The 26756-nt window shown below is 44.8% G+C and overlaps 1 protein-coding gene across 1 annotated transcript in view; it reads right to left on the reverse strand.

The window, feature by feature from the left end:
• Nucleotides 1–4264: 4264 nt before the first annotated feature.
• DUSP22 (dual specificity phosphatase 22) overlaps nucleotides 4265–26756 on the reverse strand; it is a 44146-nt gene continuing 21654 nt past the window's right edge. Inside the window, exons 4-7 of the mRNA XM_083624108.1 lie at nucleotides 24691–24740; nucleotides 16837–16911; nucleotides 15065–15236; nucleotides 4265–5869 (exon numbers count right to left, since the gene is read on the reverse strand). Coding sequence (XP_083480234.1) covers nucleotides 5681–5869; nucleotides 15065–15236; nucleotides 16837–16911; nucleotides 24691–24740 — 486 coding nt within the window. The 3' untranslated portion in view covers nucleotides 4265–5680. The remainder of the gene's footprint in view (nucleotides 5870–15064; nucleotides 15237–16836; nucleotides 16912–24690; nucleotides 24741–26756) is intronic.

Here is a 26756-nt window from a genome sequence, read left to right on the forward strand (position 1 = left end):
CTTGAACTTTTTCCATTCTTCTTGCGCTGTTTCTCTTCCCTGGTTTCGGATTCTGCTCGTCATTTCTGCCAGGCCCATGTAGTCTATCACCTTCATCTGCCATTCTTCCAGTGTGGGTAGTTCTTGTGTCTTCCAGTACTTCGCAATAAGTATTCTAGCTGCTGTTGTAGCGTACAAAAAGAAAGTTATATCCGTCTTTAACACCCCCTGTCTGACAATACCCACCTGAAAGGATTTCTTTCCCCTTCAATTTATCCTCACAACAACCCTGTGAGGTTGCTTAGGCGGAGAGATCGTGAGTGGCTCAAACTCACCCAGGGAGCTCCGTGGCTTAGCTGGGACTTGAACCTGGGTGTTCTTAGACCTGTCCTTCAGGCTAATGCTACACTTGACTTTCCTGATGGGCACCTTCTTCCCTGCATAACCTGATCAAAATGCTATTCACTCCCTCTCATAATCAGTGGCAAAAATGCCCCAGGATACCAAAAAATGTTTGATAGATATATTTGTTTTCCCATCCCTAGCCCCACCTTTTGGTTCACAGTCAGCCCCTCCAGGCTCCTCTAACATCCTAATATATAGCAGAAAAACAAGGGAAAACATCAAGATTCAATAAAACAACAACAGAGCCACACTGATAACAAATGCAAGCTCAAGATTAATACAGCTAGTAGTGACTCTGAATGCTCCTGCAGTCACACACACACACACACACACACACGCACACACCCATGGATGCCAAGCATCAAAAATATGGTATTGTAAAAGGTTTTTCCCACCCACTTTCTGAACAAAGAGCTGGCCTTCCAGAGAGATGTGCCGTAACTTTCTAGGTGTTGTTCTACAGGGGTGCTGACAGTGCAATCCTAAAACTTGTCCACACAGAGTAAGTCCCATTGGGTTCAAAGGGACTTACTCCCAGGTAAGTGGGGCTAGAATTGCAGCCCTAATATATAAGACAGGGGTCAGCAAACTTTTCCGGCAGGGGGCCGGTCCACTGTCCCTCAGACCTTGTGGGAGGCCGGACTAGATTTTTTTTTGGAGGGGGAATGAATGAATTCCTGCGCCCCACAAATAACCCAGAGATGCATTTTAAAGAAAAGCACACCTTCTACTCATGTAAAAATACCAGGCAGGCCCCACAAATAACTCAGAGATGCATTGTAAATAAAAGGACACATTCTACTCATGTAAAAGCACACTGGTTCCCGGACTGTCTGCGGGCTGGATTTAGAAAGCGATTGGGCCGCAACTGGCCCCCAGGCCTTAGTTTGCCTACCCATGCTCTAAGAGCAGCAACATACATAGCAAAGCCCCTAACAGCAACGCCAGAGTTTAGAATCAGAAGTTGTAAACACAACAAGACAGGCATGGTCCAGTCTGTTAAAATCACTTTTAAAGTTCTGTCGGTTTTTATGGGAGACACAAGTGCAGCATGGCAAATATGCCAGTGTTAACTGAAAAAGACATTGAATTACCTTGTGCTTTCATTTCATCTAGGCCAGCATGATCCTTATTCGTATTAGGGCGTATGGCTATCCCATGAGCCTCAGCAACATCCAGCCATTCAGCTGCTTTGAGCCACAGCCACGAAATGTAACAGAACCAGAGAGCTGTCTTCTTTCTGAGACAACCAGAGAGGGGGAAGTGTGGGATTTTTGAGTGTCGGTCTTTGGTGGCCAATGACTGTGATCTTTCTTTTCCCCTCATGTTATCATTACATCCAAGGATGACAATTATGGTCATCTACATATCTCAAATGACTGGTTGTCCTCACTCCTGTCTGAATCATCAACTCTTGGGTTTTTTCCTTCTCGCTTTCTTTTATCATTCAGGGATGGTTTGTCACAAAGGGTGGGTGGGCCTTCAGACCAAATGGAAATATGGGTTTCTACGAACACAAAACCCCATTCCTGTTAAGTACTAGGGCCTGCATTTTCAAGAAGACATGTTCTATGTCTGTATTAATGTTCAGTTGTTTTGATTTGAGGGCCTATACAACATTTGCCAACCTGGTGCCCTCCATATATTTTTGGACAGCTCCTGTCAGACACCAACAGCACATGTACACAAGTATGTAGCCGACCACGTTTTTACTTAGAGTAGACCCATTGAAATGGAGCTCAGTTACTCATCTGGATTTCAGTAGGTCTACTCTGGTGTAGACTAGCCATGGATATAACCCCAGGAGAGGCACTGAGTCTGTTCAGATTTTAAAAAGCTGCCTATAGAAAGCGGAGCAGAAACCTACATGTTTATCAAGTAGTGTCAGTACCACCAAAACTAGCTCTCTTCTTGATATGCCCTGAGGTCTCACCTGCCTGCACTCATGCCTCTCTTCTGCTTGCTTGGTCCACCTCAGGCATAGGCAAACTCGGCCCTCCAGATGCTTTGGGACTACAGCTCCCATCATCCCTAGCTAAGAGGACCAGTGGTCAGGGATGATGGGAGTTGTAGTCCCAAAAACATCTGGAGGGCCGAGTTTGCCTATGCCTGGTCCACCTCATCTCTTCAGCTTGTTTCCTAGCAACCCAGGTGGGAAAGGTTGTAGGCTTGTCAGGACATGAGCCTGTGAATTCTTTAAAGAGAGCATCACACCCAATGAAAACAAGCCAAGGCAGCAAGCCACGATGAGTGTCCAATAGGTGACACAAAAATCACGATCTGATAATGCCCCCAGATACTTGCTTTTCAGAAATGAAAGAAGGCATTTCAAATCTGCCTTTTCGTTGTTGCTAAATCAATAACCACACCACAACCACTTCCAGATATGCTGTAACAATCGAGAGAAGCTGCACCAGGAGGTCAGGTATACAGTCAGTCTCCTTCTGTGATCAGCCCATGATGCCAAACACCCAATGGGAGGTTAATAATAATAATAATTTATTATTTATACCCATCTGGCTGGGTTTCCCCACTCATTAGATCCCAGTATTTAATAATCTACTGTAGTGATAGCTAGCATGGTACCCTCCAGATGTTGTGAACGACAGCTGTGATCACCCCTGACTGTTGGCCATGTTGTTCAGTGCTGATGGGAGTTGCAACATATAAAATCTTACTCCTGATCTAGCGAGAAAGAGTGAGCCAAGGGAGTAGCACGTTTTCACATGCAAAGCTTATTTTGCAAATGTATTTGTACTTACAAGCCCACGCTTCCATGAATGGTCCCAAGGTGGGTTACCAAAATAAGCACAAAATAAAAATGAACGAGCATAAAGGTAGAGGCTAGGCATTTGCAATAAAGCCCAAAGGGTTTTATTCACATGGGAAACTAGTTTGAAGCAAGATTCACTGTAAGCTGCCTTGAACTTAGTTCAGATTTTGATTCTGCCATGAACTAATTTTGGAGGGACCCTTTTTGCTTTATTATATGCTTTTATACTTTACTGGTAGGCCTTATGATGAATTGTAAGAGGCTTGTTTAATTTCATAGTATATTTATTAATGAAATATTTCCATCAACATATTTTTTATTATTTAAATTTGGTTATATTTTGTAACGTAGTGAATTCTGAGCATCGCTGGTGCTGAAGAGAGGATGGGAGCGAACTTGCTTTGTGTGTCTTAACCAAACTCTCTTCTCCCTATTATTCACCCTCCCCATCTACAATACAGTACAAAATACCTTGTTTGGCATTCATCCTTCCTTGTTCTGTGGCTGTAAGGTAAAGTACTTAAAGCAAATTGAGTACTAAAGTGCTACAAGTGTGACCAGCAACAAGAGGTTGCCATATGGAGTGCTCCGATTCAGGATTTTAGGCAACCACACCCTTTTCCAGGCATATGAAGAATTGGGGCACATCCACACCAATGGCTTCCCCCAAAGAATCATGGGAACTGTAGTTTGTTAGGGGTACCTCTAGGATTCTATGGCCTGTCCTAAGCACATAGTGTCGTCGTGCTCTTGAAATTGCTATCAGGCTATAGGACATTGATTTTACTCCTCCTGCTACCACTGCTTCAGGTAACCAGTGTTCTAAGCATTTGATCTGCAATACTTTAAAGAAATTCTAGCCCTAACAATCTTGGGAGGGGGTTCCCCACTTCTTAATTTTAGTGGGGCATTTTTTACTGCCATGATGAATCCAGATGGCTCGTTTCCCCTGTAGATAAGACACAGCTCACAAATCCGATTGTCTTCTGGGAGTTTGTCCAGATTCCATAACACACTCAGGTTGGTTGATCATTCAATGGCATCACCAACAACTGATGTCAACCGCAGTCATTCTTATCCAGAAAAATGCAATGAGATAACACTGGCTTTTTTTATTTAGAAAAAGACTGGAGCTTTTATTGAATATATGCCATTGGGGAGGGCAATTAAAGATGGAACTCCATCAAGCTGACTCATATACAAGAAACCTTTTTTCAGTAGTACTGTGAGAATAACATTCGGAACTTTAATTCAGCACAACAGTCATTGTATCTTTAGTTTCTCTCTATATATACATCTTGCAATATACTTTCAGATCCCTCCAAAATATAAAAATATTTTGAGTGAACAACTTCTCTGAGGTGAAAGCCATGACAATAAATACTGATGAGGTTAGTTGCGATACTTCTGCTTCACTCTAGAGCAAAATATATAACTTTATTAGCCATACATTCCCAGATAATTTAAGAAGGGATATACACAAGAAGAGACAACCATGCACACAGCCAGAGCTTTGTCCCCTGATGGGACTGCAGCATTTCCATGTCGCTGAAGAGAGCAGCTGGTTTTTTTTACGTTGGAAAATGGCTTGCCTCTTCAGCCAAGGAGCTTCCTGCAGCAAAACCAGAGCTCAAGGTGAGCACAAAGGCCTCCGTGAAACGCACTGCCCTTATTTAGAGCACTACGTGCCGAAAGAACCAGAAACTTTGAAAAGTGCAGCTGTGCCAAACCCTGGTTATACAGACAACCTGAAGAACACGCGAGGGATACATAGAAAACAATTTGGCATCTCGACAGTTAGAAAGTGGCATCCTCTTTACACAGCCACTGGGAGAGAAAGTGGGGCTTGGTGCCCACATAATGGAAGCCAATGTCAACCTGCGAGTGTGGTGCCAAGTTGGGAATTCTGGAGTCCTGCTCCTCATATCTCAGAGATGTGCCTACTAAGAAAACGTAAGGCATCTCATCATGGAGCCAACACATACAAAACAAGCCCTCTTTGTGCATGTGCAGGAGGGCATCAAAGGTGCTCTGTCTAGTGACTGGCTGAATTCAGACACCATGATTAAACTACGGTTTATTGTGATGGAAATGAGTCTAGGAGGGCCTTGGCTTCACGTGTTTCCTCCCTCCCCTCTCTAGCACATCCACAAGGAGTTTTTTTACTTCTGTTTTTGATTAACTACCGTTCGTTGTGTCCTCTAAACTTGGGCATATCCATGCCAATAGTTGGACATAGTTAATCTTAACTATCATTTTCTGAAACAATCCAACGTCAAGTCATGGTTTATGAAGCTGTCTTGTTTCAACAAGCCATAGTTATGATGAGCCACAATTTAGGGTTCAGACACAAGCAAAACTGTGGTTAATCTAAAACCTCCATTCTCTGTGTGGTTGTGCGGGGAGGAGAGGAGGGGAAATGCGTGAGTCCCAGACATACTTAGGCTCATTCCCACCATGATGATTTATCATGTTGTCCAAACAAAGCCACGGAAAAGCAACGCATTAGTGTCTTAGTTGCTGCTACTGAGGAGCAGGCGTTGACAAGGAGGCCACCGATGCAAAGCTATCATTCCACTGCCTTCCAGAAGTACTTGACTGAGCTGCTGCTGCTGCAGCTGCATGCGCCTTGAACTTCTGCAGAAGGTCTTGGGCTTCTTGCTTGTCTTGCAATGGGCTTTCTCCATACTCAGCCCTGAGCCACTCTCTGACCTGGAGGGACGAAACAAAGAAAAGGCAAAGAAAAACACTGAAACACAGCATGATATAAAAAGGGTTTGAGCGGCTTTAAATGTTTTAGGTAGTTTTAAAATTGATTTGGAAATGATTACAGATCTCAGGGAGGGATGCTGGATTTACGTTTAAGCTAAACAACCAATAGCTTAGGACCCCACTCTCTTGGGGACCCCAAAAAAATTTAAAGGGAAAAAAACCTGGATGTACATTTCCAAAATATAAGATAAAAAACAAATAAAATAAAACCTACATACAGCAACAGTGTTTTGTGTTGTGTAGGCTCCTATGATGTAAGTAATGGGTCCTGCCTGCCAGCCTGCTCCCTAAAATATCACTGGTTTGCTCATTTCTATGTATAGGGTGCCTAAATTCTGCCTGTGCAAATGGCTTTAGATACCTATTAAGTCCATAAATTACCATATAGCATATATTCAACACAAAAAACAGCGAGATTTGTTGCTGACAAAGGACAGCTGGACATATAAAGGGCCCCATTACCTTAGGGCCTCATCAAACCTTAATCCGGCCCTGGATGCATGTGGCCCTCAGCTTTGTTTCATGAACCCCTTGGCCTAATGTCAAAAAGCCCTCTGTGAGTGGCCATTCAGACCTCTAGTAAGGGCAATATCTCCCTCCACTGTTGGATGAGGAGGAAAGAGGAGGCAGCACAAAAAGAGAGCAAGGAAAAGGGGTAGCCCTGCCCACTTTCAGCTCTGGCCCCTCCCACCTGTCCTTTGCCCCACCCACTGTTCACATGTGGCCCCCTGACAGATCCTCTCCAAGTGGATATGGCCCTTGATCGAAAAAAGGCAACCTCTGTTCTGCCTAGTAGACTTAAGCTATAGGAAGGAAGATGTCAGGTGACTATTAAAAGAAAATTCTTAACGGTATATACAGGCAGTGGCGAAGCATGTCTTCAAGGTGCAGAGGGATGGAGGGCATGGGCATGCTGACGGGGAATACATGGAGGGCATGAGGAGGACGCAGAAGGGCAAACCTGCATCCATAAAATCAGTCTGACTGGGCTGATTTTAAGGGCGCATGCCTGTTGCATCCTGCTAACGCCCTGCCAGCACCACACTGCTTTGAGAGGCTGGGATGAGTGATCGTACTCACAAAGCAGTGTGGGGCTAGCAGGGGTGGTATGAGGAGCAAAATGCACCCCACAAACCTGCGCCCCAGCAACAACCCCCTTGTGCTGCCTATGCCACGTCACTGTGTACAGGTGAACTGTGGAACCAATTGTTGTTGTTTAGTCGTTTAGTCATGTCCGACTCTTCGTGACCCCATGGACCAGAGCACGCCAGGCACTCCTGTTTTCCACTGCCTCCCGCAGTTTGGTCAAACTCATGCTGGTAGCTTCGAGAACACTGTCCAACCATCTCATCCTCTGTCGTCCCCTTCTTCTTGTGCCCTCCATCTTTCCCAACATCAGGGTCTTTTCCAGGAAGTCTTCTCTTCTCATGATGTGACCAAAGTATTGGGGAGTCTTCTCTTCTCATGAGGTGGCCAAAGTATTGGAGCCTCAGCTTCACGATCTGTCCTTCCAGTGAGCACTCAGGGCTGATTTCCTTAAGGATGGATAGGTTTGATCTTCTTGCAGTCTATGGGACTCTCAAGAGTCTCCTCCAGCACCATAATTCAAAAGCATCAATTCTTCGGCGATCAGCCTTCTTTATGGTCCAGCTCTCACTTCCATACATCACTACTGGGAAAACCATAGCTTTAACATAGAGACCTTTGTCGGCAATGTTTTCTAATTGGATTGAAGCTGGTTTGAGGGGCGAAACACACATGCCAAAAAGCAGTATTTTTGTAGGAACCCGTGGATCAATATGGAGCGGAGGGTGTGGAGGAAACAGTAAGGTGAACATATCCTGGCTCTGGATTTCCTGCATCAAGTAGGGACTTGGGCCAGATGTCCCCCTGCAATTGGGTATATATATATTTTAAAAAATAATAATTTATGATTGGCTAAATAGGCCTTCAATTAATCAGGAGGCACTTTGAAAACATAAAAAACCACTCTTTAAAATACAAGTACCTATACTAGAAAAATATTTAAAGGGTATAAAAAAGAACAATATGGGAAGCAGCACTTAAAATGGAGGCATCTTGTCCTGTGAAAAAATAAATGTGGAGGTGGAAGTTTGCTTTAGCTCTTCTGGGAAAGAAGCGAACTGAAAATTTGCATTCAAAACTGGATCGTCAATACAGAATTCTTTTTAAAAACCACTATATACCTAAGCGATTTTAATCTAGGTAATTGGAATTTGAATAAAATATGATATTTATCTAGTTGATTTGAATCTATGCAAAAAACCAAAAAAATCCACCTCTCGGTCCTTTTTTAATGCAAGCCTCCCCCCCCCCCTTACACAAAAACATTATGGAGTGTCTGTCTGATATGTTGCAAAAATGGTATACCTAGGCTATGCAAAGATGTAATATGACATTAGATGCTATTCGAAAGGTCAAAAGTTTGGGGAGAGATCTTTCCCGGAACTACCAGAGGCTGTTTTCAGAAAGAAATCTAAGTACAATTCGTGGTTATCTGACGCAAGTTTACATTGCCCCGGTGCTATTTTTCTAGAAAAAGAGGTGCCAGAATGCACCATGAATGACTCCCATGTTTCCTTATAATGTCAATGGCACCCATCAGAGAGGTGCAGGAACTGAGGTCCAGCGAGTTCCAGCTGAAATAAAGCCGTGATCACCCCCAACATATTAAAGCCCTGTTATCTTCCAGAAGGGATGGGACAAATTTCCATCTGCAATCCTGAAGAGCTGCTCTCCATCACTGTTGATAAAGCTGAGCTAGATGCAGGGCTTTTTTTATAGCAGGAACGTGGCGGAACTGTGTTCCCTTACCTTTTAAAAATTAAATAGTTTTTTGTTTGTGGGCGGGGACGGGGGGGAGGAGTCTGGAACAGATATACACCCAATGCCTGAGCCAGAAATCCACCTCTATCTGTAATCAATAAAGCTGTGGCCATTTCTAATTCAGATCATTGTCTGCTTGAGTTTATTAATCACATCTTACATTTAGCCACTGCCAGGGTGGGGTGGGGCTGTGGCACTGTGACTTGGGCCCACAATAAAGAAACATACAAACTTTGTGGTGAGGGCCTTCTGGTGGTTCCCTCACTGTGAGAAGCAAAGCTACAGGGAACCAGGCAGAGTGGCCTACTTGGTAGTGGCGCCCGCCCTGTGGAACGCCCTCCCATCAGATGTCAAAGAAATAAACAACTACCTGACATTTAGAAAACATCTGAAGGCAGCCCTGTTCAGGGAAGTTTTAATGTGTGACATTTTTATGTATTTTTTATCTTTGTTGGAAGCCGCCCAGAGTGGCTGGGGAAACCAGCCAGATGGACGGGTTACAAATAATTAATAATAATAATAATCATTATTCCCCACTCCCCCCCCCCCCCCGAAAAAAGTACTGACTAGATCAATTAGCAGTCTAGCTTGGTATGAAGAGCTTCCTAGTTCAGTGTGGCTCACTCCCTAACACAGGCATCCCCAACCTTCAGCCCTTCAGATGTTTTGGACTACAATTCCCATCATCCCTGACCACCTGTCTTGTTAGCTAGGGATCATGGGAGTTGTAGGCCAAAACATCTGGAGGGCTGCAAGTTGGGGATGCCTGCCCTAGCAAGTGTGTTTAGGATTGCAGCAGCTTATAATATTTATACATTGAATAGAAAAGGAATATACAAATGACAGAGTGGCAGGAGTGCCAACTATGAAGGTGCGTAAAGGATGAAGGCAGCAGCATCTCTCCCCAACTATTCTCATACTAGGATAGCCAACCCAGTAGGAGCAGCAGCAGCAGTTTTCTGGTTGTGGGAGGTGGACACAAGCCTGGCAGTAATGTGGTCTTTAAATAAAACAAACAGGAAATAGTTTCCCTTGGGGGACAAGGAAGGGACAGCCGGCAACCTTTGAAAGGGGGAAAATATCATATTAAAAATATTTGTGAAATGGCTAAACATAGCTGAGAGAGAGAAATAATCTTAGCCAAAGGAGGTTTCTTTTTCTGCTCCTTTGAAAAGGCTCATGTAGCAGAAAAAAGCAGTGCTTACCCAACTGGGTAACTAAGGGAGGGAGGTACAATTAAATGAAGGAATTTAAGTCAATTTATTTCCCTGGCTCTAACTCTTGGGATCTCATTCCAGATGTTATTGAGAGCCAGCTCCCATCATGCCTGACTCCTGGTCATGATATCTGGGGCTGATGGGAGTTGGGAGTCCAACAAGAGTTGGAGGCAGCCATATTGGCTACTCTGACCATCCTTAAAGCAAAACGAACATTAAATGCCTCAGACTGCACTAGGTGAAGAGGAGAGATGGATTGCACCTCACTCATCCTTGGCAGCTACATTATTTTGAGGTGTCACATGACTTGAAGGGGCAGGGGAAAGCAGGGATCATAGAAGCACTTCCTATAGAGACCCACTGAGCTGAGAAGGATTCATTGCGTAGAGTTCCATGCTGTTAGCAGTCAACATCAAAACTGCCCATTTCTTGGCAACAGATACATAACACAGAGCATAGGAGCCAACTCCTAGGGGCAAAAGTCCACCCGATAAAGTATTGGAGGGTCCCACCGCAAAGTTGATGGGCATTGCCCATCAAGTGTCATGCCATGTGCAAGTGTCATGTCATGTGATTATGTGGGGTGGGGCTTACCTCCCATCCCAATATTTATTTCAATTGGCACCCCTGATTCAGAGGGAGAAATGTACAGATCCCATACATACAGTGCTTTTTTTCGTAAAAAATGTTTAGGGGGAGTCTCATTTTCCTACTCATATTGAAATACTGCCCCTCAATGAGGCCGAACTTAGATTCACAAAATGTTTAGGGGTATGAATACCCCTGCGTCCGCCCCCCCCCAAAAAGCACTGCATACATATATAGCAGGGATGAGGAACACGATCTGGTCTGCAAGCCAGGTTACTTCCCCTAACCTTCGCAGGCCATGTTTGGCAGGTAGGCAGGGCTACCCACCTGCCAATCACCCGATGTTCCAATGACATCAGGGGATGCAATGTGTTCCACAAGATGGCGTTTTCAAAGAGGCTCAGCAAGATCCACCAATCAGATTATTGTTTCGTCTTTACTTGAGAGCCTCTTTCAAAGTGCTATACAGTGGTACCTCGGGTTAAGTACTTAATTTGTTCTGGAGGTCTGTTCTTAACCTGAAACTGTTCTTAACCTGAAGCACCACTTTAGCTAATGGGGCCTCCTTCTGCTGCCACGCCGCCAGAGCACAATTTCTGTTCTCACCCTGAAGCAAAGTTCTTAACCCAAGGTACTATTTCTGGGTTAGCGGAGTCTGTAACCTGAAGCATATGTAACCCGAGGTACTGGGAACTGATCCACCTGCCACCCCACTTTTGGCCCAGGCAGGTTTTCACCTTCACTATATATATGATGGCAGGTGGACATGGCACCCCTGCCATATGGGCAAGATGGATGGAGCAGCCCCTAATAATAATAATAATAATAATAATAATAATAATAATAATAATATATTATTATTTATACCCGCCCATCTGGCTGAGTTTCCCCAGCCACTCTGGGGAATATATTTGTAGGAATATATTTTCGCAAGATAGTATGTGCTTTTCTATGAAAGCTGCAGGCTCTTCTCCTACATGGAATTGGGGGGGGGGAAGGAAAGGGGGGGGGGGAACAGCACGAAATGCCAAACCCAAATACATGCTATGATCTTCCTAAACACCATTTGCATAATGCAAGGACAATCCATCATTTCAAGTCAAAACTTTATCAGATCAGAAATGACTGTGAGGGTTCAAATTAAGGAGGGAGGCAACCAGGCTGGAAAGTCCCTCTGTAAAGTCAGTTTATTTCCATGGACTCTACTCCTCCATAGCTTGGGAACGGTAATCCTTTGAGATGAAACAAATATTCAGAGCTGAATAATACATTCATGTTATATGCAGCAGCCGATTCAGAGCTACCAAGCATACTCTAACAAAGCCAGTTTGCCTCTCCTTTAAAATATAAGGCGCTAAACAGACCTTACAAATGAACTGAGTTGCCCAAAATGTACTAATGAATGTATCAGATATTAGAGGACATTTGACATGTCAGATCCATGCTGCCATCCAGGGAGGCCTTGGGGGCAGAGGTCCACAGCCCCACTCAGCAGAAAAAGCAGGATGGCCCCCCAAAGCAGGAGGAAAGACTTACCACACTGTGAAGTGAACAAATACACATTCCCATTCTTCTGGGGTAGTCCCCACCCTGCGCTCAGCTCTCACCTGTGGCTCCTAGCAGCTGTCAGCATGTGACAGCAGCCACACCCCAAGAAATGGTTTTGATTGGCCAGGTGAGGGTAGCTGATTTGGGACTTCCTCTGCATGCAAAGACAGACTCTGGCAGATGGAGTGGATGAGACGAATAGTGGGTCCAATGGTCAAGCAGGCAGTTCTGCACATGCTGTAGGGCAGTGGTTCTCAACCTGTGGGTCCCCAGATGTTGTTGGACTACAACTCCCATCATCCCTGGGCTCTGGCCTTGCTAGCTAGAGGTGATGCGAGTTGTAGTCCAACAACATCTGGGGACCCACAGGTTGAGAAAGGCTGCTGTAATGGAGACTTCCGGGTTGGCGCCTCCGGCAATGGCGGAGCTCCTCCGAACGGGAGGAACTTGCTCCGTGGAAAGCAGGGTCTGACCGCCACGGCGAAGGCGGAGACCGTCTGAAATCACAAGCGGGAGAAGCTTGTGAACTTGGGATTCGGCTGGCACCTTCAGCGCCTCCCCTACTCGCGGGGAAACCCTGTTTTGGGGATCCGGAGTGATGTGGGGTGAGTGGCGCGGTGCTTCGAATTGACTGCTTCTTTCACGGAGTGAAGCCGCATTGCTGTTGCCGGAGAGCGCTGACTTTTTCCTGTGGACAATTGGATTTTAAACAACTACCCGTGAGTAGAACGGAAAATTGGATCTTTAAATACCTTAATTTGGCACCGAAACGGGGAAGGTCTTAAACAGGAAGTCCGCCTTCCCCTTTTGTAAATAGATTGAAGCAAAGACGTTATAAGCTAAAGTCTTTGAAAGCTTTTGGCAAAGGATTAAATTTCCATCGGCTGAAACTACAAAACCCCCCTTGGAAGCAGGAGAAGAGGGGGGAAATTTTGGACTTAGTGAGCCTGCAGGAGAGAGTGAAAAACCAAATTACCACTGCTCTGAACCTGGAAAAGGGCTGCCAGAAAGAGTGAAGTTTTGGGAGAGTTCATTGACTGCGAACAGAACATTTTTGACAGCTAGTTAAATAAGAGAAAGATACTGTTTCCATTGTCCTCTTCTGCGTTTAAAAAGGAGGAAAAGTAACTGAAAAGTGAAACTATCTTTATAGCTTGGGTTGTGCTTGAAAGGATTAATACAAGTGGAGACTGTTTCCCTCTAGACGGAGCCTCTGAAACTGTTACAGGAGTATAATTGGGGAATCGCCAGCTGCGAGATAAGAAATTGTGAGAACCAGAGACTGACCTTGGACCATCTAAAATGTTGACAGGAGAAGCCATTGTGACGGTATTATGTAAGATAAGCTATTCGCTGGAACAGCTTCATAAAAAGACGGATGACATGTGTTTTAAAATTGACAACTTGGATCAAAAAGTGACTAATTGGAGACAAAAAGTGAGCACCAATACAGAAATAATTCAGGACTTGGTACAAGAATCTACTTTGGCAGAACAAATTGTGGAGGAGAAAGAGAAAGCTGTGGCTGTTGAGCCTAAAGGAATACAAGTGGGATCCTCAGTCTTACAGAAGCAAATTGAGGATTGCAAGTTGAGGCCTTCTATGATTGAATCAAGAAAAAGCCAGACTTTGAGGATTGGATCCCGGCTTGGACGGAAGAAGGAAAGTTGGAAAGATCCCTCTATGCAGGGATTAACTGACTTTTGGGACATGGACTTGGGTCGGGAGGAGATTGGAGTTCTGGGGGTTTTTGGATTTGGAGGAATTTTGAAACATGTCATGAAACACCTTATAGACCTTAGCTTCAACAATGGAAATTTGGCTGACCTGTCCAGAAGGAATAAAAGCATGGTTAGGTTGGAGTCTTTCCGAGATCTGCTCTTTGGCATTAAAGAATACGAAGAAGACCTGCAGAAGGGACCTGGAAAAGAGTTAAGAGCCTCGGACATAAGATCTCCAGGTTGATGGACTATATGGAGTTGACGGAAAGGACTGGCAGAATCCGAAACCAGGGAGAGGAGATAGTGGAAGAAGATTGGAGAATTTAAAGTTTATATATAGAAATACTGTAAAATTTAATGAGTGATAGAAAAACGGTGGAAAGAAATTTTATGGCCTTAGCAGAAATATCATAAGGAGTTAAGCATATATAAGCATTTTAGTTTTAATGAAAAATAAGGTTAAAAAATATGTTAAGATATTTATAATATGATAGAAAATAGAGAAAGATGGAAAGGATTTGCTGAAACAATTAATAGAAGCGGAATACAAAAAGGGAGGTGAGAGAAAGTTGAGGAAATAAGGGAATGAAAGATAGAGTATGGAAAAGGTGTGAGGTATGTTTTTAAATGGTTTTTGTTTTGTTTTGTTTAGGGTTAGGGTGGGTTAGGGTTTTGTTTAGTTTAGTTTAATGTGTCTAGTTTAATGTGTTTAGGTTGTGTTTTGTATTGTTTATTCATTGTATTGTATTGTTTCTTTTTCGTTTCGTTTCCTTTTTGTTTTTTCTCTCCTGTATTTTTTCCTTTTTCTTCCTTTTCTGTAATCTTTAAAAGTAATAAATACTATTTTAAAAGAGAGAGAGAGAGAAAGGCTGCTGTAGAGGGAAGTGAGGGGCAGATGGAGCTCATCAGCCTGGGAAGGTAGCCCATCTAGGAGAAGGTAAACTCTGATCCTCAACCTCCGCTGCCTTGTGGGATATCTTCAGGAAATGGCTAAGGAGTAAACCCAGAGTGGAGTCCCTAAGATGGTTGGATGAGGCCTTGTATGCCTCCTTCCAGCAACTCCTGCAGCCAAGCTGCTGCTAAATGTCTTGCTCTGGCCCCACCCAGTGCCGGCAAGTGGCCCCAGAAGTCTACCGAAGAGAGGTAACGCGTCCCTCAGGTTTAGAGAAGTTCCCCAACTTTGATTCCCCAACGTGGAGTCCTTACATACTTACGTGAGCAAGCTCAGTTTTCTCAAACTCTTCCAGCTGCCGTTGGAAACCCGCGTTCGGGTTGGCGCACGATCTCGATGCTCGCACTACCGACAGCGCGTCCTCCCAGCCGAGATCAGTGATGGTCATTATGTAGGCCACAACCAAGGTGGCACTCCTGGAAACGCCGGCAAGGCTGCATTGCCAAGCAGGTGTGGACAAGTAGATACACAGAGGTTATAGTAAGTTGAAAGCACATCTTGGACATTAGGTTTGACAGAAGGCATGTTTTTCTTTTTTAAAACAACAACAACAAACCATGCAAAATAATGATGATTCTCATTCAACAAGTGTATAAATTTCAAGTTTCAAAGCAAGGCATACTTCCCAAAGCAGTGCAGTGCTGAACATGATGGCAATGTTCCAAAATACAAGCATTTGCGGAAAATGCTTTGTCCTGTATACCTAAAGGAGCGTCTCCACCCCCATCGTTCTGCCTGGACACTGAGGTCCAGCGCCGAGGGCCTTTTGGCGGTTCCCTCGCTGTGAGAAGTGAGGTTACAGGGAACCAGGCAGAGGGCCTTCTCGGTAGTGGCGCCTGCCCTGTGGAACGCCCTCCCAGCAGATGTCAAGGCAATAAACAACTATTTTACTTTTAAAAGACAACTGAAGGCAGCCCTGTTTAGGGAAGTTTTTAATGTCTGATGCTGTATTGTTTTTAATATTCAGTTGGAAGCAGCGCAGAGTGGCTGGGGAAACCCAGCCAGATGGGCGGGGTATAAATAATAAATTATAATTATAATTATTACCAGTGTTACAGGAATGTGCCACAAGCTTATACCAGTTCAGTGGGCATGAGTTCCCGCAAAGAATTCTGGGAATTGTAGTTTGGTAAAGATGACCTGCCCTCAATGAACCTTATTTCTAAAGACATTGCACCAGCAGGCAACCTAAAATGGGCACCTTCATGCCTTCAGCAGCATAGATGCTCCGTGCAACTTGGAACAATGCACAGCTGGAACGCAGTATCACATGCATGCGCACAGTCAGGCTTCAGCAACATTGGGAGCATAGCCCGGCTCTCAATGCCACATTTTTTTCTGGACCCATGGAAGGAATGACGAAAGTGGGCCTATTGCCTCTCTCCAGTACAATAAGCAACAGGGGGAAGCGGCAATGCTTCAGCGACGTATTTGCTTCCCTCTATCTTCGGGAGCGGAAGGCAAGATCATGACTGAGACTGGAAAGGCTGAGAAGCAAAAAGGGTGCATCCTGCCAGACTGCATGGTAATCTAACGGGGCACAATTTATCTCTGCCCTGCCCTGTGCTCATCCCAGAACACTGTTTTGAAGTCAAGCAGAGGCCGATGCACCGAGAAGATTCCCATTTGGCTACGCATCAGGCTCATGGGGCTTGGCCAGCCTTCCTCTGTCGTGATCTGTGCAGGCCCCATTCCAGCTTCATTCACTGGAAAAGCTACCGTTGCCAAACTGAAAGATCATAGAAGCTACGGTTGCTGAAACCCTGTCCCCAAAATTCTCCTACCCTCCCCACCACCACAGCAGTGGTCTCAAATTATTTCACCTTTTCTGAAATTCAGAGCTGAGTGTGGATCCTTACGCAGCCAAGACACACTATTCACACACCAAATGTATCAGCAGAAGGAACCCAAAGGGTTACAGGACTACAAAATATCTTCACAGGGGAGAACCTAAGGAGGGGAGCCTGAAAACAGACCAGTGAGCATGAAACCAGGAATAATCAAATGTAGAATAGTCTTAAATGAAATACGTACCAGTGAACAAGGCAGCTCTGACCTCCAAGTCGGCATTCGTGGATAAATTCAATGCTTTCTTTGAAGTGTCTGACCCTTAAAAATTAGATGTAGACTTGATTTAGTCCCAGTTAAACTAAGGGATTTCTTATTCCTCTGCCCCACTGATTTGCCTTCTGAAGGTGGTTTGCAGTATTGCCCAGTGCTGTCTTTCAGAGTGACATGGTTGCCTTGCAGCCAAATATTTGGATAGCAACTGCAGCATACTGAGTAACACCAACTTAGTGGGTTTCTGGGGAGAAGCTGCTTAGTGGGCTTCTGGGGAGAAGCTGGGGAGAAGGGCAAAGGCATTCTTGTTCTCCCAGGCATGTGGAACTTGACGTGGTTTGATTTGTGGCCTGTTCTTGATTTTCATCTTTTCGTTGGGCGGGGAAGGACATTCCCCTTGTTACTGAAGGAGCGTCCCTACCCCCATCGCTCAGCCCAAACACTGAGCTCTAGCTCCGAGGGTCTTCTGGTGGTTCCCTCACTGCAAGAAGTGAAGCTACAGGCAGTGGTGGAGCTTCATGCTCCGGCACTGCGGGCGGAGAGCAGGTGGGGGCAGGGCTGGCGCACGTCCCGGGGGCATGGCGCCCAGCGCAGGTGGGGGGGCAGCCGCAATGTCACCCTGGGGATCGCGCTGCTGGGTGAGGTGCGCTCCCCCCGCACTCCTCTTCCTCTGCCAGTGGCTACAGGGAAACAGGCAAAGGGCCTTCTCAGTAGTGAGACCCACCCTGCGAAACACCCTCACATCAGATGTCAAGGAGATGAGTAACTATATAACCTTTATAAGATATCTGAAGGCAGCCTTGTATAGGGAAGCTTTTTAATGTGTAATGTTTTCTTACATTTTTATAAATGTAGTGCCATCTCAAACTCTGCATGTTTGATGGCTACCTTGCCGGTGATTATCACAAGGAGACTGAGGTAGCGAGCATCCTCCACCCTCATTTCTTCTTCCCAAACTCCCTGGCCTCCCACTTTTTGCAGCCAGTAAATTGGGTGGTGACTTGTGGCTGTACGCACACAGAGTGTGGTCCAGATGTATGAATAACACCAAGCAGCTCAGTGGTCAGCAGCACACTCTGTGCACCAGGATCCCTTGGTCTAAGTCACAACCCCTTGGCTTGATCAAATCTCAGCCCAGCCATGAAGCCTATGGGTAACCTTAGGCAAGCTACAGCCACAGCTGTCAACTGTAATAAAGAGATATTTCATTTATTTATTACATTTCTATACCACCTTTGTCTTCCAAGGACCTCAACATGGTGTTCTAGTCTACTTTATACAGCTGTTGGTAAGGATGGGTGGGATAATGGGTGATAAAATACAGTGGTACCTCGGGTTAAGTACTTAATTTGTTCTGGAGGTCCGTACTTAACCTGAAACTGTTCTTAACCTGAAGCACCACTTTAGCTAATGGGGCCTCCTGCTGCTGCCGCGCCGCCAGAGCACGATTTCTGTTCTCATCCTGAAGAAAAGTTCTTAACCTGAAGCACTATTTCTGGGTTAGCAGAGTCTGTAACCTGAAGTGTATGTAACCTGAAGCGTATGTAACCCGAGGTACCACTGTATTAGAATTTAGTGCTCCCCTCCCCTTCCCCAAACCGTAACTACAGTGGTACCTCGGGTTAAGTACTTAATTCGTTCCGGAGGTCCATACTTAACCTGAAACTGTTCTTAACCTGAAGCACCACTTTAGCTAATGGGGCCTGCTGCTGCTGCCACGCCGCCAGAGCACAATTTCTGTTCTCATCCTGAAGCAAAGTTCTTAACCTGAAGAACTATTTCTGGGTTAGTGGAGTCTGTAACCTGAAGCGTATGTAACCTGAAGCGTATGTAACCTGAGGTACCACTGTATAGTGTTAGTAGCTCATTTGAAGCAGCTGCTCCACGGTTGGGGACACTTCACCACCACCCACAGCACAGTCTGAAATAAACATTTGTACCCAACGCAGAAGAAATCCCCACAATCGTTCTCAGAGTGTAAACTTCCTAAATCTTACATCTGCAAGGCTAGAGTCTTCCCACCCACCCCAAGCCTTTCAGCTCTGGCAGCACGGCCTTGGGAAATTACAACCCCTTTTGTGGGGTTTATCTTCAGCTTAGACAACAATGTGTTGAGAGAAGGTACACATCATGGAGGATAAGTCTATCAGTGGCTACTAGCCACAATGGGCATGTTCCATCTCCACTGCTAGAGGCACTATGCCAGGCATAGGCAAACTTGGCCCTCCAGCTGTTTTGGGACTACAACTCCCATCATCCCTAGCTAACCAGTGGTCAGGGATGATGGGAATTGTAGTCTCAAAACATGTTTAGGGCCAAGTTTGCCTATGCCTGCACTATGCCTTTGACTACTACTTGCTGGAAATCACCGGTGGAGAGAGTGGTGCAGCAATCAGGTCCTGCTGACTGGCTTCCCATGGGCATACAGTTGGCTGCTGTGAGAACAGGATGCTAAACTACAAGGGCCTTTGGGGCTGACCCAGCAGGGCTCTTTGAATTTGTTCTTACTGCTGCAACAGGTCTTACAGCTATTAAGAACCCATCTTCTCACTCTTGCCACTTTGTAGCGCCACTAGATGCTTGGGCCCTTCCTAGTGGCATAGCGTGGTTTGCCAGTGCCCAGGACCACTCGGAAGGGGTGGCTGAGAGGGAGATGCACGGCGTACACATGCATATTCAACGGCCTAAGGGTGTCCATGTCACCCAGGAGATTGCAGCCACAGAGATAATAAAAGAAGAGTCATTACGTTGTCCGGAGAGGTCACTTCCCGGTTTGTTTTCAAAGGAGCCCAGCTATATTGAGGCAGCACTGGGTGTTGAAATCTCACACATCCTAACAATGTCGTGCCCGGGGCAACCGCCCCTGTGGCCCCCCCGAGGCAAAGCGAGAGCCACAGGGGAATAAATGGAAGGCCCAGGGAAATCCAGAGCACAGGAGATCTGGGTCTTGGTTACTTAAATTGGGAAAGCTACCAGATCACACATACACAAAGGCATCTACTAGTATAGTCACGGTAACCACAGTGAGCGGCAGTGTCTCAAGGGAACTCACTGAACCGAACAGCCAGGAGGGGAAGCCTGTAACTCAGCGGTTAGGTTCATGTTTTGCATGCAGAAGGTACCAGGTTCTGCTGGGGGATTCCTCTTTGAAACCTGGCGAGCCAGTGCCAGTCAGCATAGATAATCCTGGCCTAGATGGACTTAACAGTCTGCCTTGGAAGAAGGCAGATCCCATGTCCCCATCTTGCCCTTTCGCCCAGCGACAGCGCCAAGTGCACATCTGGTTTCTGGGAAAGAGCTGCATGCCGGTAGCTCGTTCAACAACCAGTTCAGCAGGCCGGAAGCGCGACTCATTAGGAAACAGGGATCACACTGGGGTTTTTTCCACGCTCACCATTTATAGTGGCCTGGCAGCTGTTTGATCCAACGTTTTCAAGAGTGAATTTGTAGCTGCCCCGGCTGCACTTTTGGTCACACATTGCCATTATTAGACTGCGAGTGTGGGGTTTTCCTTTCCACACTAATGGCGGGTTGTGCCCAAGTTGAGAAATGTTCCGTGTCCATTACCCCGTGCCCACACCCCTTGTGTACTCTTGTTCTCCTCCAGCCCAGTTCACATTGGAGTTAGGAGCATTCTTCCTTTGGGTATATATGTGTTTAATGCTCAACAGCCCTGTATGTAATAATAATAATATTTTTTTATTTATACCCCACCCTTCCTGGTTCAGGAAACCAGGCTCAGGGCGGCTAACAACAAGTTTAAAATACTTAATTGATGCTACATAAAAACCCAGCATAAAATATGGTATAAAGCGTAAATAACAATAAAATCAAAAATCAATTTAAGGGGGAAATCCATCCAATAAACATTAGATGATCACCAGGGCTAGCTGGCTAAATTAGTCCCACTTGGGCCAGCGAGGAGACCAGGGGAGAACCAGCTGTGGGATCCCAGAGCGGGCAATCTTCACAGAAAGGGGAGGGGGAAGGAAGGAAGGGGAACAAAAGATCATGCCAGGTTCAAATTGAAAGCCAGGCGGAATAGCTCTGTCTTACAGGCCCTGCAGAAGGAAGTTAAATCCTGCATGGCCCTGGTCTCATGGGACAGAGCATTCCACCAGGTCGGAGCCATCACTGAGAAGGCCCTGGCCCTGGTGGAGGATAATCTAACTTCCTTAGGGCCCGGGACCTCTAAACTATGATTATTCGTGGACCTTAAGGTCCTCTGCGGGGCATACCAGGAAATTAGAAAAAGAACCACGTTTGTGCCTGAGCTATGGAAAACCTGGCTATTGTGATGAAATTTTGTCTGCAGCTAATGACTGCTGTCGTGGGCAGGACTTTGAGTCAGGACCATCATCTCTCTCTCTCTGCCATCTCTTTTCTTTGAGCTGAGATCACAGGACGCTTGCACAGGTCAGAGGGGAAGGGGTGCAAGACAGGCATCTCCCAAACCACACCCAACAACCCCTCCTGCACAGAAACTGGGACCATGACTGGCACATGCCACACAAATGGAAACAGCGAGGTTCCCTCACTGCAAAAAGCTAAGCTACAGGGAACCAGGCAGAGGGCCTTCTTGGTAGTGGTGCTCGCCCTGTGGAACGCCCTCCCATCAGATGTCAAAGAGATAAGCAACTACCTGATATTTAGAAGACATCTGAAGGGAAGTTTTTAATGTGTGACATTTTAATGTATTTTTAATCTTTGTTGGAAGCCGCCCAGAGTGGCTGGGGAAACCCAGCCAGATGGGTGGGGTACAAATAATAAATTACTATTACTATTCCGGATCTCTCCCAAAAGTTTGATTTTTTTAATTATTATTTTTTTTTCAATAGAAAGAAATGGATTTTTTGAGTATATTGTTCTGGAACCATGCCATTTAAAACAAAAAACAGAAAACCCCCAGCAACTATATCACTATAAATGGTAAGTTTGGAAAGGCCCTTAGACCAGGGGTCAGCAAACTTTTTCAGCAGGGAGCCAATCCACTGTCCCTCAGACCTTGTGGGGGGCCGGACTATATTTTGAAAAAAAGAAGAACGAATTCCTATGCCCCACAAATAACCCAGAGATGCATTTTAAATAAAAGGACACATTCTACTCATGTAAAAACACGCTGATTCATGGACCATCCATGGTCCGGATCTGGCCCCCAGGCCATAGTTTGCCTACCCATTCCTTAGACTCACAACCTTCCAACATTTTGATTCACCTGGGGGGGGGGGGTGCCGCATAATTCACTTCAGGGTGGTAGCTTTTCAAGACATCCAAATGCACCTGAATTCATTGAATCTGTAGCTGGAAACTCTTCCAATGGTACAAAAATGTCACATCTCATTTTTTGCACCAAATTATTATTATTTTACGTCTCTTAACTAGTCTAATAGATAAAAAGTCTTAACTAGTCTAACGTACAGATGACCCAAGAGGAACTGCAGAAACCATCAGCAAAGAGGAATATCCTAAAGAACCCAACATGGTGCTTTGACGTCCCAGTGAGCAGCTGATTGTCGGGACTCTAAAGCGCTGCATCACTCAATGTCATTGTAATGCCAAGTGACTGAACATGAGGAGTTCCTGCCAACCTGTTATATTTAGCCCAAGGTGGGGGATAGATTTAGGGGACAGAGGATCTGGTCTGCTGGCCTGATCCAGTTCCCTAAGCCACATTGGAACTCTTGGGAACACCAGTAAACACTGATGAAAATATTCCATGTGCCAAGCACCAGCGGAGTATGGCACTGTATCTTCAGATTGACAGATATAGGGAGTGTCAATTTCAGGCTCTCTCAATACTGTTACAACTATAGATAGGTAGCCGTGTTGGTCTGCCATAGTCAAAACAAAAAAAAACATTTTTCCTTCCAGTAGCACCTTAAAGACCAACTAAGTTAGTTCTTGGTATGAGCTAAGTTAGAACTAAGTTAGTTCTTGGTCGTCAACAGGCTCATCACAGCTATCTGCCAATCACCCATTCCCACCACCCTTCTGAGTAATACCCCTCCCCACCTTCTCACTATATAGAAGGATCTGGCAACTTCTGTTTCAGTGTATCTGAAGAAGTGTGCATGCACACGAAAGCTCATACCAAGAACTAACTTAGTTGGTCTTTAAGGTGCTACTGGAAGGAAAAAAAAATTTTTTTGTTACAACTATGTGAGGCTCTATGGGCATAAATGGAACTATATATGCAACAGCACCATGGAAAGAGGAAAGGTGCTCAAATATTGCTCCCCAGATCAGTATTCCCAACATGAACTGAAATAATCAATCAACTCGTTTTTCAAGATATTTGGGATCTCTCTGTTGCACGAGAGAAGCAAATCTACTAAAAATATCTCTCGAAAGCGTCAGGCCAAAGGCTTTGATCTGAGAGAAAAAGGCAGCGCTACATTTCCTTCCGTAGGCACCAGGCAGGCCCTTTGAAACTACTTTTGTTTCTCTATAAAACAAATGATCAGGAAGTGGCTGAAACCCCCCTCCCTCCTCACCTCTCATACGCATAAACAGTGAAGACGAGAAGAAAAACTTGGTTCCTGTCCAAGTGTTCTTGTAAAGTTGATGCAATTACAGGGATACCTCGGGTTAAGAACTTAATTCGTTCTGGAGGTCTGTTTTTAACCTGAAACTGTTCTCAACCTGAAGCACCACTTTGGCTAATGGGGCCTCCTGCTGTCGCTGTGCCATTTCTGTTCTCATCCTGAGGTAAAGTTCTTAACCCAAGGTGCTACTTCTGGGTTAGCGGAGTCTGCAACCTGAAGCGTCTGTAACCTGAAGCGTATGTAACCTGAGGTACCACTGTACTCTTCAGAGTCAAGGTAGCCCAAAACCCCTTTGCCTTGAAATGATATGGAGGGAGAAACCTGATAGGTCAACCCAACCTGAGAAGTGGCAACTCAAATGCAGCTCCCCCAGCCAGCTATTGTGGCCTGTGAGGAGCATGACAATCTCTCCTCTCCTCCCCTTCCCAATTCTTGCATTTCTAGGTAGGAGGCAAAAAAAGAAAGAAAGGGTTTTTTAGAACATTTGGCTGCATTTGGCTTGGTGTATCTCCAGTTGTACAGACCTGTTTTAGGAGACTGTAGCCAGGCTCACAGACACCATGTTTCTGATTCCCATTATCTACCACTTTTCTATCCTGGCGTAACTCTTCCAGGAGCACTGATTCCTTTTATCCTTCCAACCACCTTAGGGCTTCCATACGTCTGGAATTTCCCAGACACAGCCGGGATTCGGCCCTCATAAACAGCGTTCGGGGGGAAATCACTGAAATGTCCAGGAAATCCAGACATATGTCAACACGTCCGAAGTGTACATTTTGGCAAGTTTCGTTAAAAATAGCTCAAAACCTCTTCTTTTCTTTTTTTGAGATTTTGGCCAAAAATTTTAAAAAGCTCAACAACTTTTGTGTTTCTGAAATATGTCAGATAAGGAGACATCAACTTGCTCAAAACTACCTAGGAAACCTCATGGCACAGATAGACATTTGAACCCAGATCTCCCGAGTCAAAGAGTCCGCTATTACACATATCTCTCATGAGTAACAGGACTTTCAGACATAGGGCTGTATCCAGCAAACTTCTACACAGAGTAGAGCCAACGAAATGAAGGGATACAAACCAGCCCATTAACTTAAGCGGAACTATTCCATGTAGGATTAGCACAGAATACCGCCACCTGTTGCATGTAAAAATAAAAAGGAAAATGGAGTCCTTAAGAAGTCAAAGATATTTACATATCCAAGAGGGAGGCATTCCATATCAAACAGTACCAGGTCTACGGTTCACTTGTCTAGTGTTGCCATTTTTTAAAAAAAATACTTACAAATTCTGTGAGGGCGAATCTGCAGCAGGAATGCACAGATACTTCACTCCCTGCATTAAAAAAAATATATAAATATATCAAGGAAGAGAAAGTGCACACACATTCAAAGACTGTCTTCTTTCACTTGGTGCTGCTCCCAGGAAGCCATTTTAAGACCTGGTTTCATCGGCGCACGATCACGAACCACCATGTACCCAGACGTCAAAGTGAATCTTGGCAGTGGAAACATTACCTCTATCTCTTCTGTTGCATTTGTCATTTTAACATGTCTTGTTTGTCCTGCAATGCTATAAATTGCTAATCTGCTATTTTACACAACTTACTGCTTTCTTAAAATGAATGTAGATTAAGTAAGCGTGCATTCAATGTTGGTTGGGGAAGGCTGTTATTATTTGCAGTGCTATATTGAATTAGTTAAATAAGTAATGGAAAGCAAAGAGTAACGGTGTAGCACGGGTATTGCTTTTTAATAGATGTTTTCGTTCTCAAGATTATTACAGTGCTGAGCTGAATGAAGCCTTCCCTCCCCACAATAAAACGTATTCTTAATCAGTCCTCACCAAAATAATTCAATCTCAGACAGAGTTAGAAGTGGGCGTCTCGGTAGAAAGAGACAGAGAAACCTAAGCTAAAAATTGCTTCACTATTTCCATTCTACTGATTTCATAATGGGAAATTAAAAGAAACGTTATTGGATGTTAATGACAATATGAATTAAAATGTAAAGTACAATCAAGGTAACCAATTGTATCTGTAAATGAATATAGACAAACAACAAGATGTGTATATACAGAAAATTTTATTTTTATATAGACACTGTATGGATAAAGTTGAAAGAAGAACAACAATATACAAAATCAATAAAGACAATGCGAAAAACATAGAGACGACATTAAAAAGCCAGAAGAAGGAAGGAGGAAAGTCAACTCATAGGAGTAAATGTAAATGTAAATATAAATGTAAAGTAATGTGTATCTGTATAGTATGCAATCATAAAATCAATAAAGATTATCTTATAAAAAAATTTGCTTCACTAGATATGTATAACTTGTGGAAGCGTCTCATCTAGTCCAACATTTCAACAGCAGCCAGTCAGACAACTTTGAAACCTCAAAAGCTGGGCACAAAGGTGATACTCCCTTGCTCACTGGAAGCCAACTTAAACCAAGACAGACCTTTGACCAATCTTATAGACTCATCGAACTGTAGAACTGGAAGGGACTATCTTGCTAAGTGTTGCTTATATAGAATGACATCTCTCTACAGCATCCTTCCTTCCTTGGTATCCTCCAAATGAATTGGACTACAACTCCCATAAGCACCAGGCAGCACAATCAAAAATGTATGGGGGGCACCAGGTTGGGGAAGGGTGCTCTAGGGCAGGGGAAGCCAATATGGTGGCTTCCAGATGTCGTTGGATTCTCGGTTCCATCAGCCCCAGCCAGCATGGCATGGGACGATGGGAACAGTAGTCCATCAACATATGGAGGGCACCCGGATGCTCCAAGGCCAGGGTAGCCAACATGGTGCTCTCCAAATGTACAGTGGTATCTTGGGTTAAGAACTTAATTCATTCTGGAGGTCCGTTCTTAACCTGAAACTGTTCTTAACCTGAAGCACTACTTTAGCTAATGGGCCTCCCACTGCCGCTGCGCCGCCGCTGCACGATTTCTGTTCTCATCCTGAAGCAAAGTTCTTTTTTTAAAAAAAATAATTTTTATTAAGTTTTCCATTTAACAATCCAATCATATCACATGAATTATTCCAGATTATACCAATACATATCATAAAATCCAAATATTTTGCCAAATTATAAGGTTCTTAACCCAAGGTACTATTTCTGGGTTAGCGGAGTCTGTAACCTGAAGCGTCTGTAACCCGAGGTACCACTGTAGATGAATTACAACATTCATCAAGCCTGACCACTGGCCATGCTGGCTGGGGGCTGATGGGAGTTGGGAGTCAAACAGCATAAGGAGAGAACCACAATGGCCCTAGGGTTCCTTACAGTGGTTTCCTCCAGACCCACATAGAGATTCATCTCCTCCTGCTTGCAAAGCATATGC

Source organism: Podarcis filfolensis (genome assembly GCF_964270895.1).
Source record: "Podarcis filfolensis genome assembly, chromosome: 7".
Lineage (NCBI taxonomy): Eukaryota > Metazoa > Chordata > Lepidosauria > Squamata > Lacertidae > Podarcis > Podarcis filfolensis.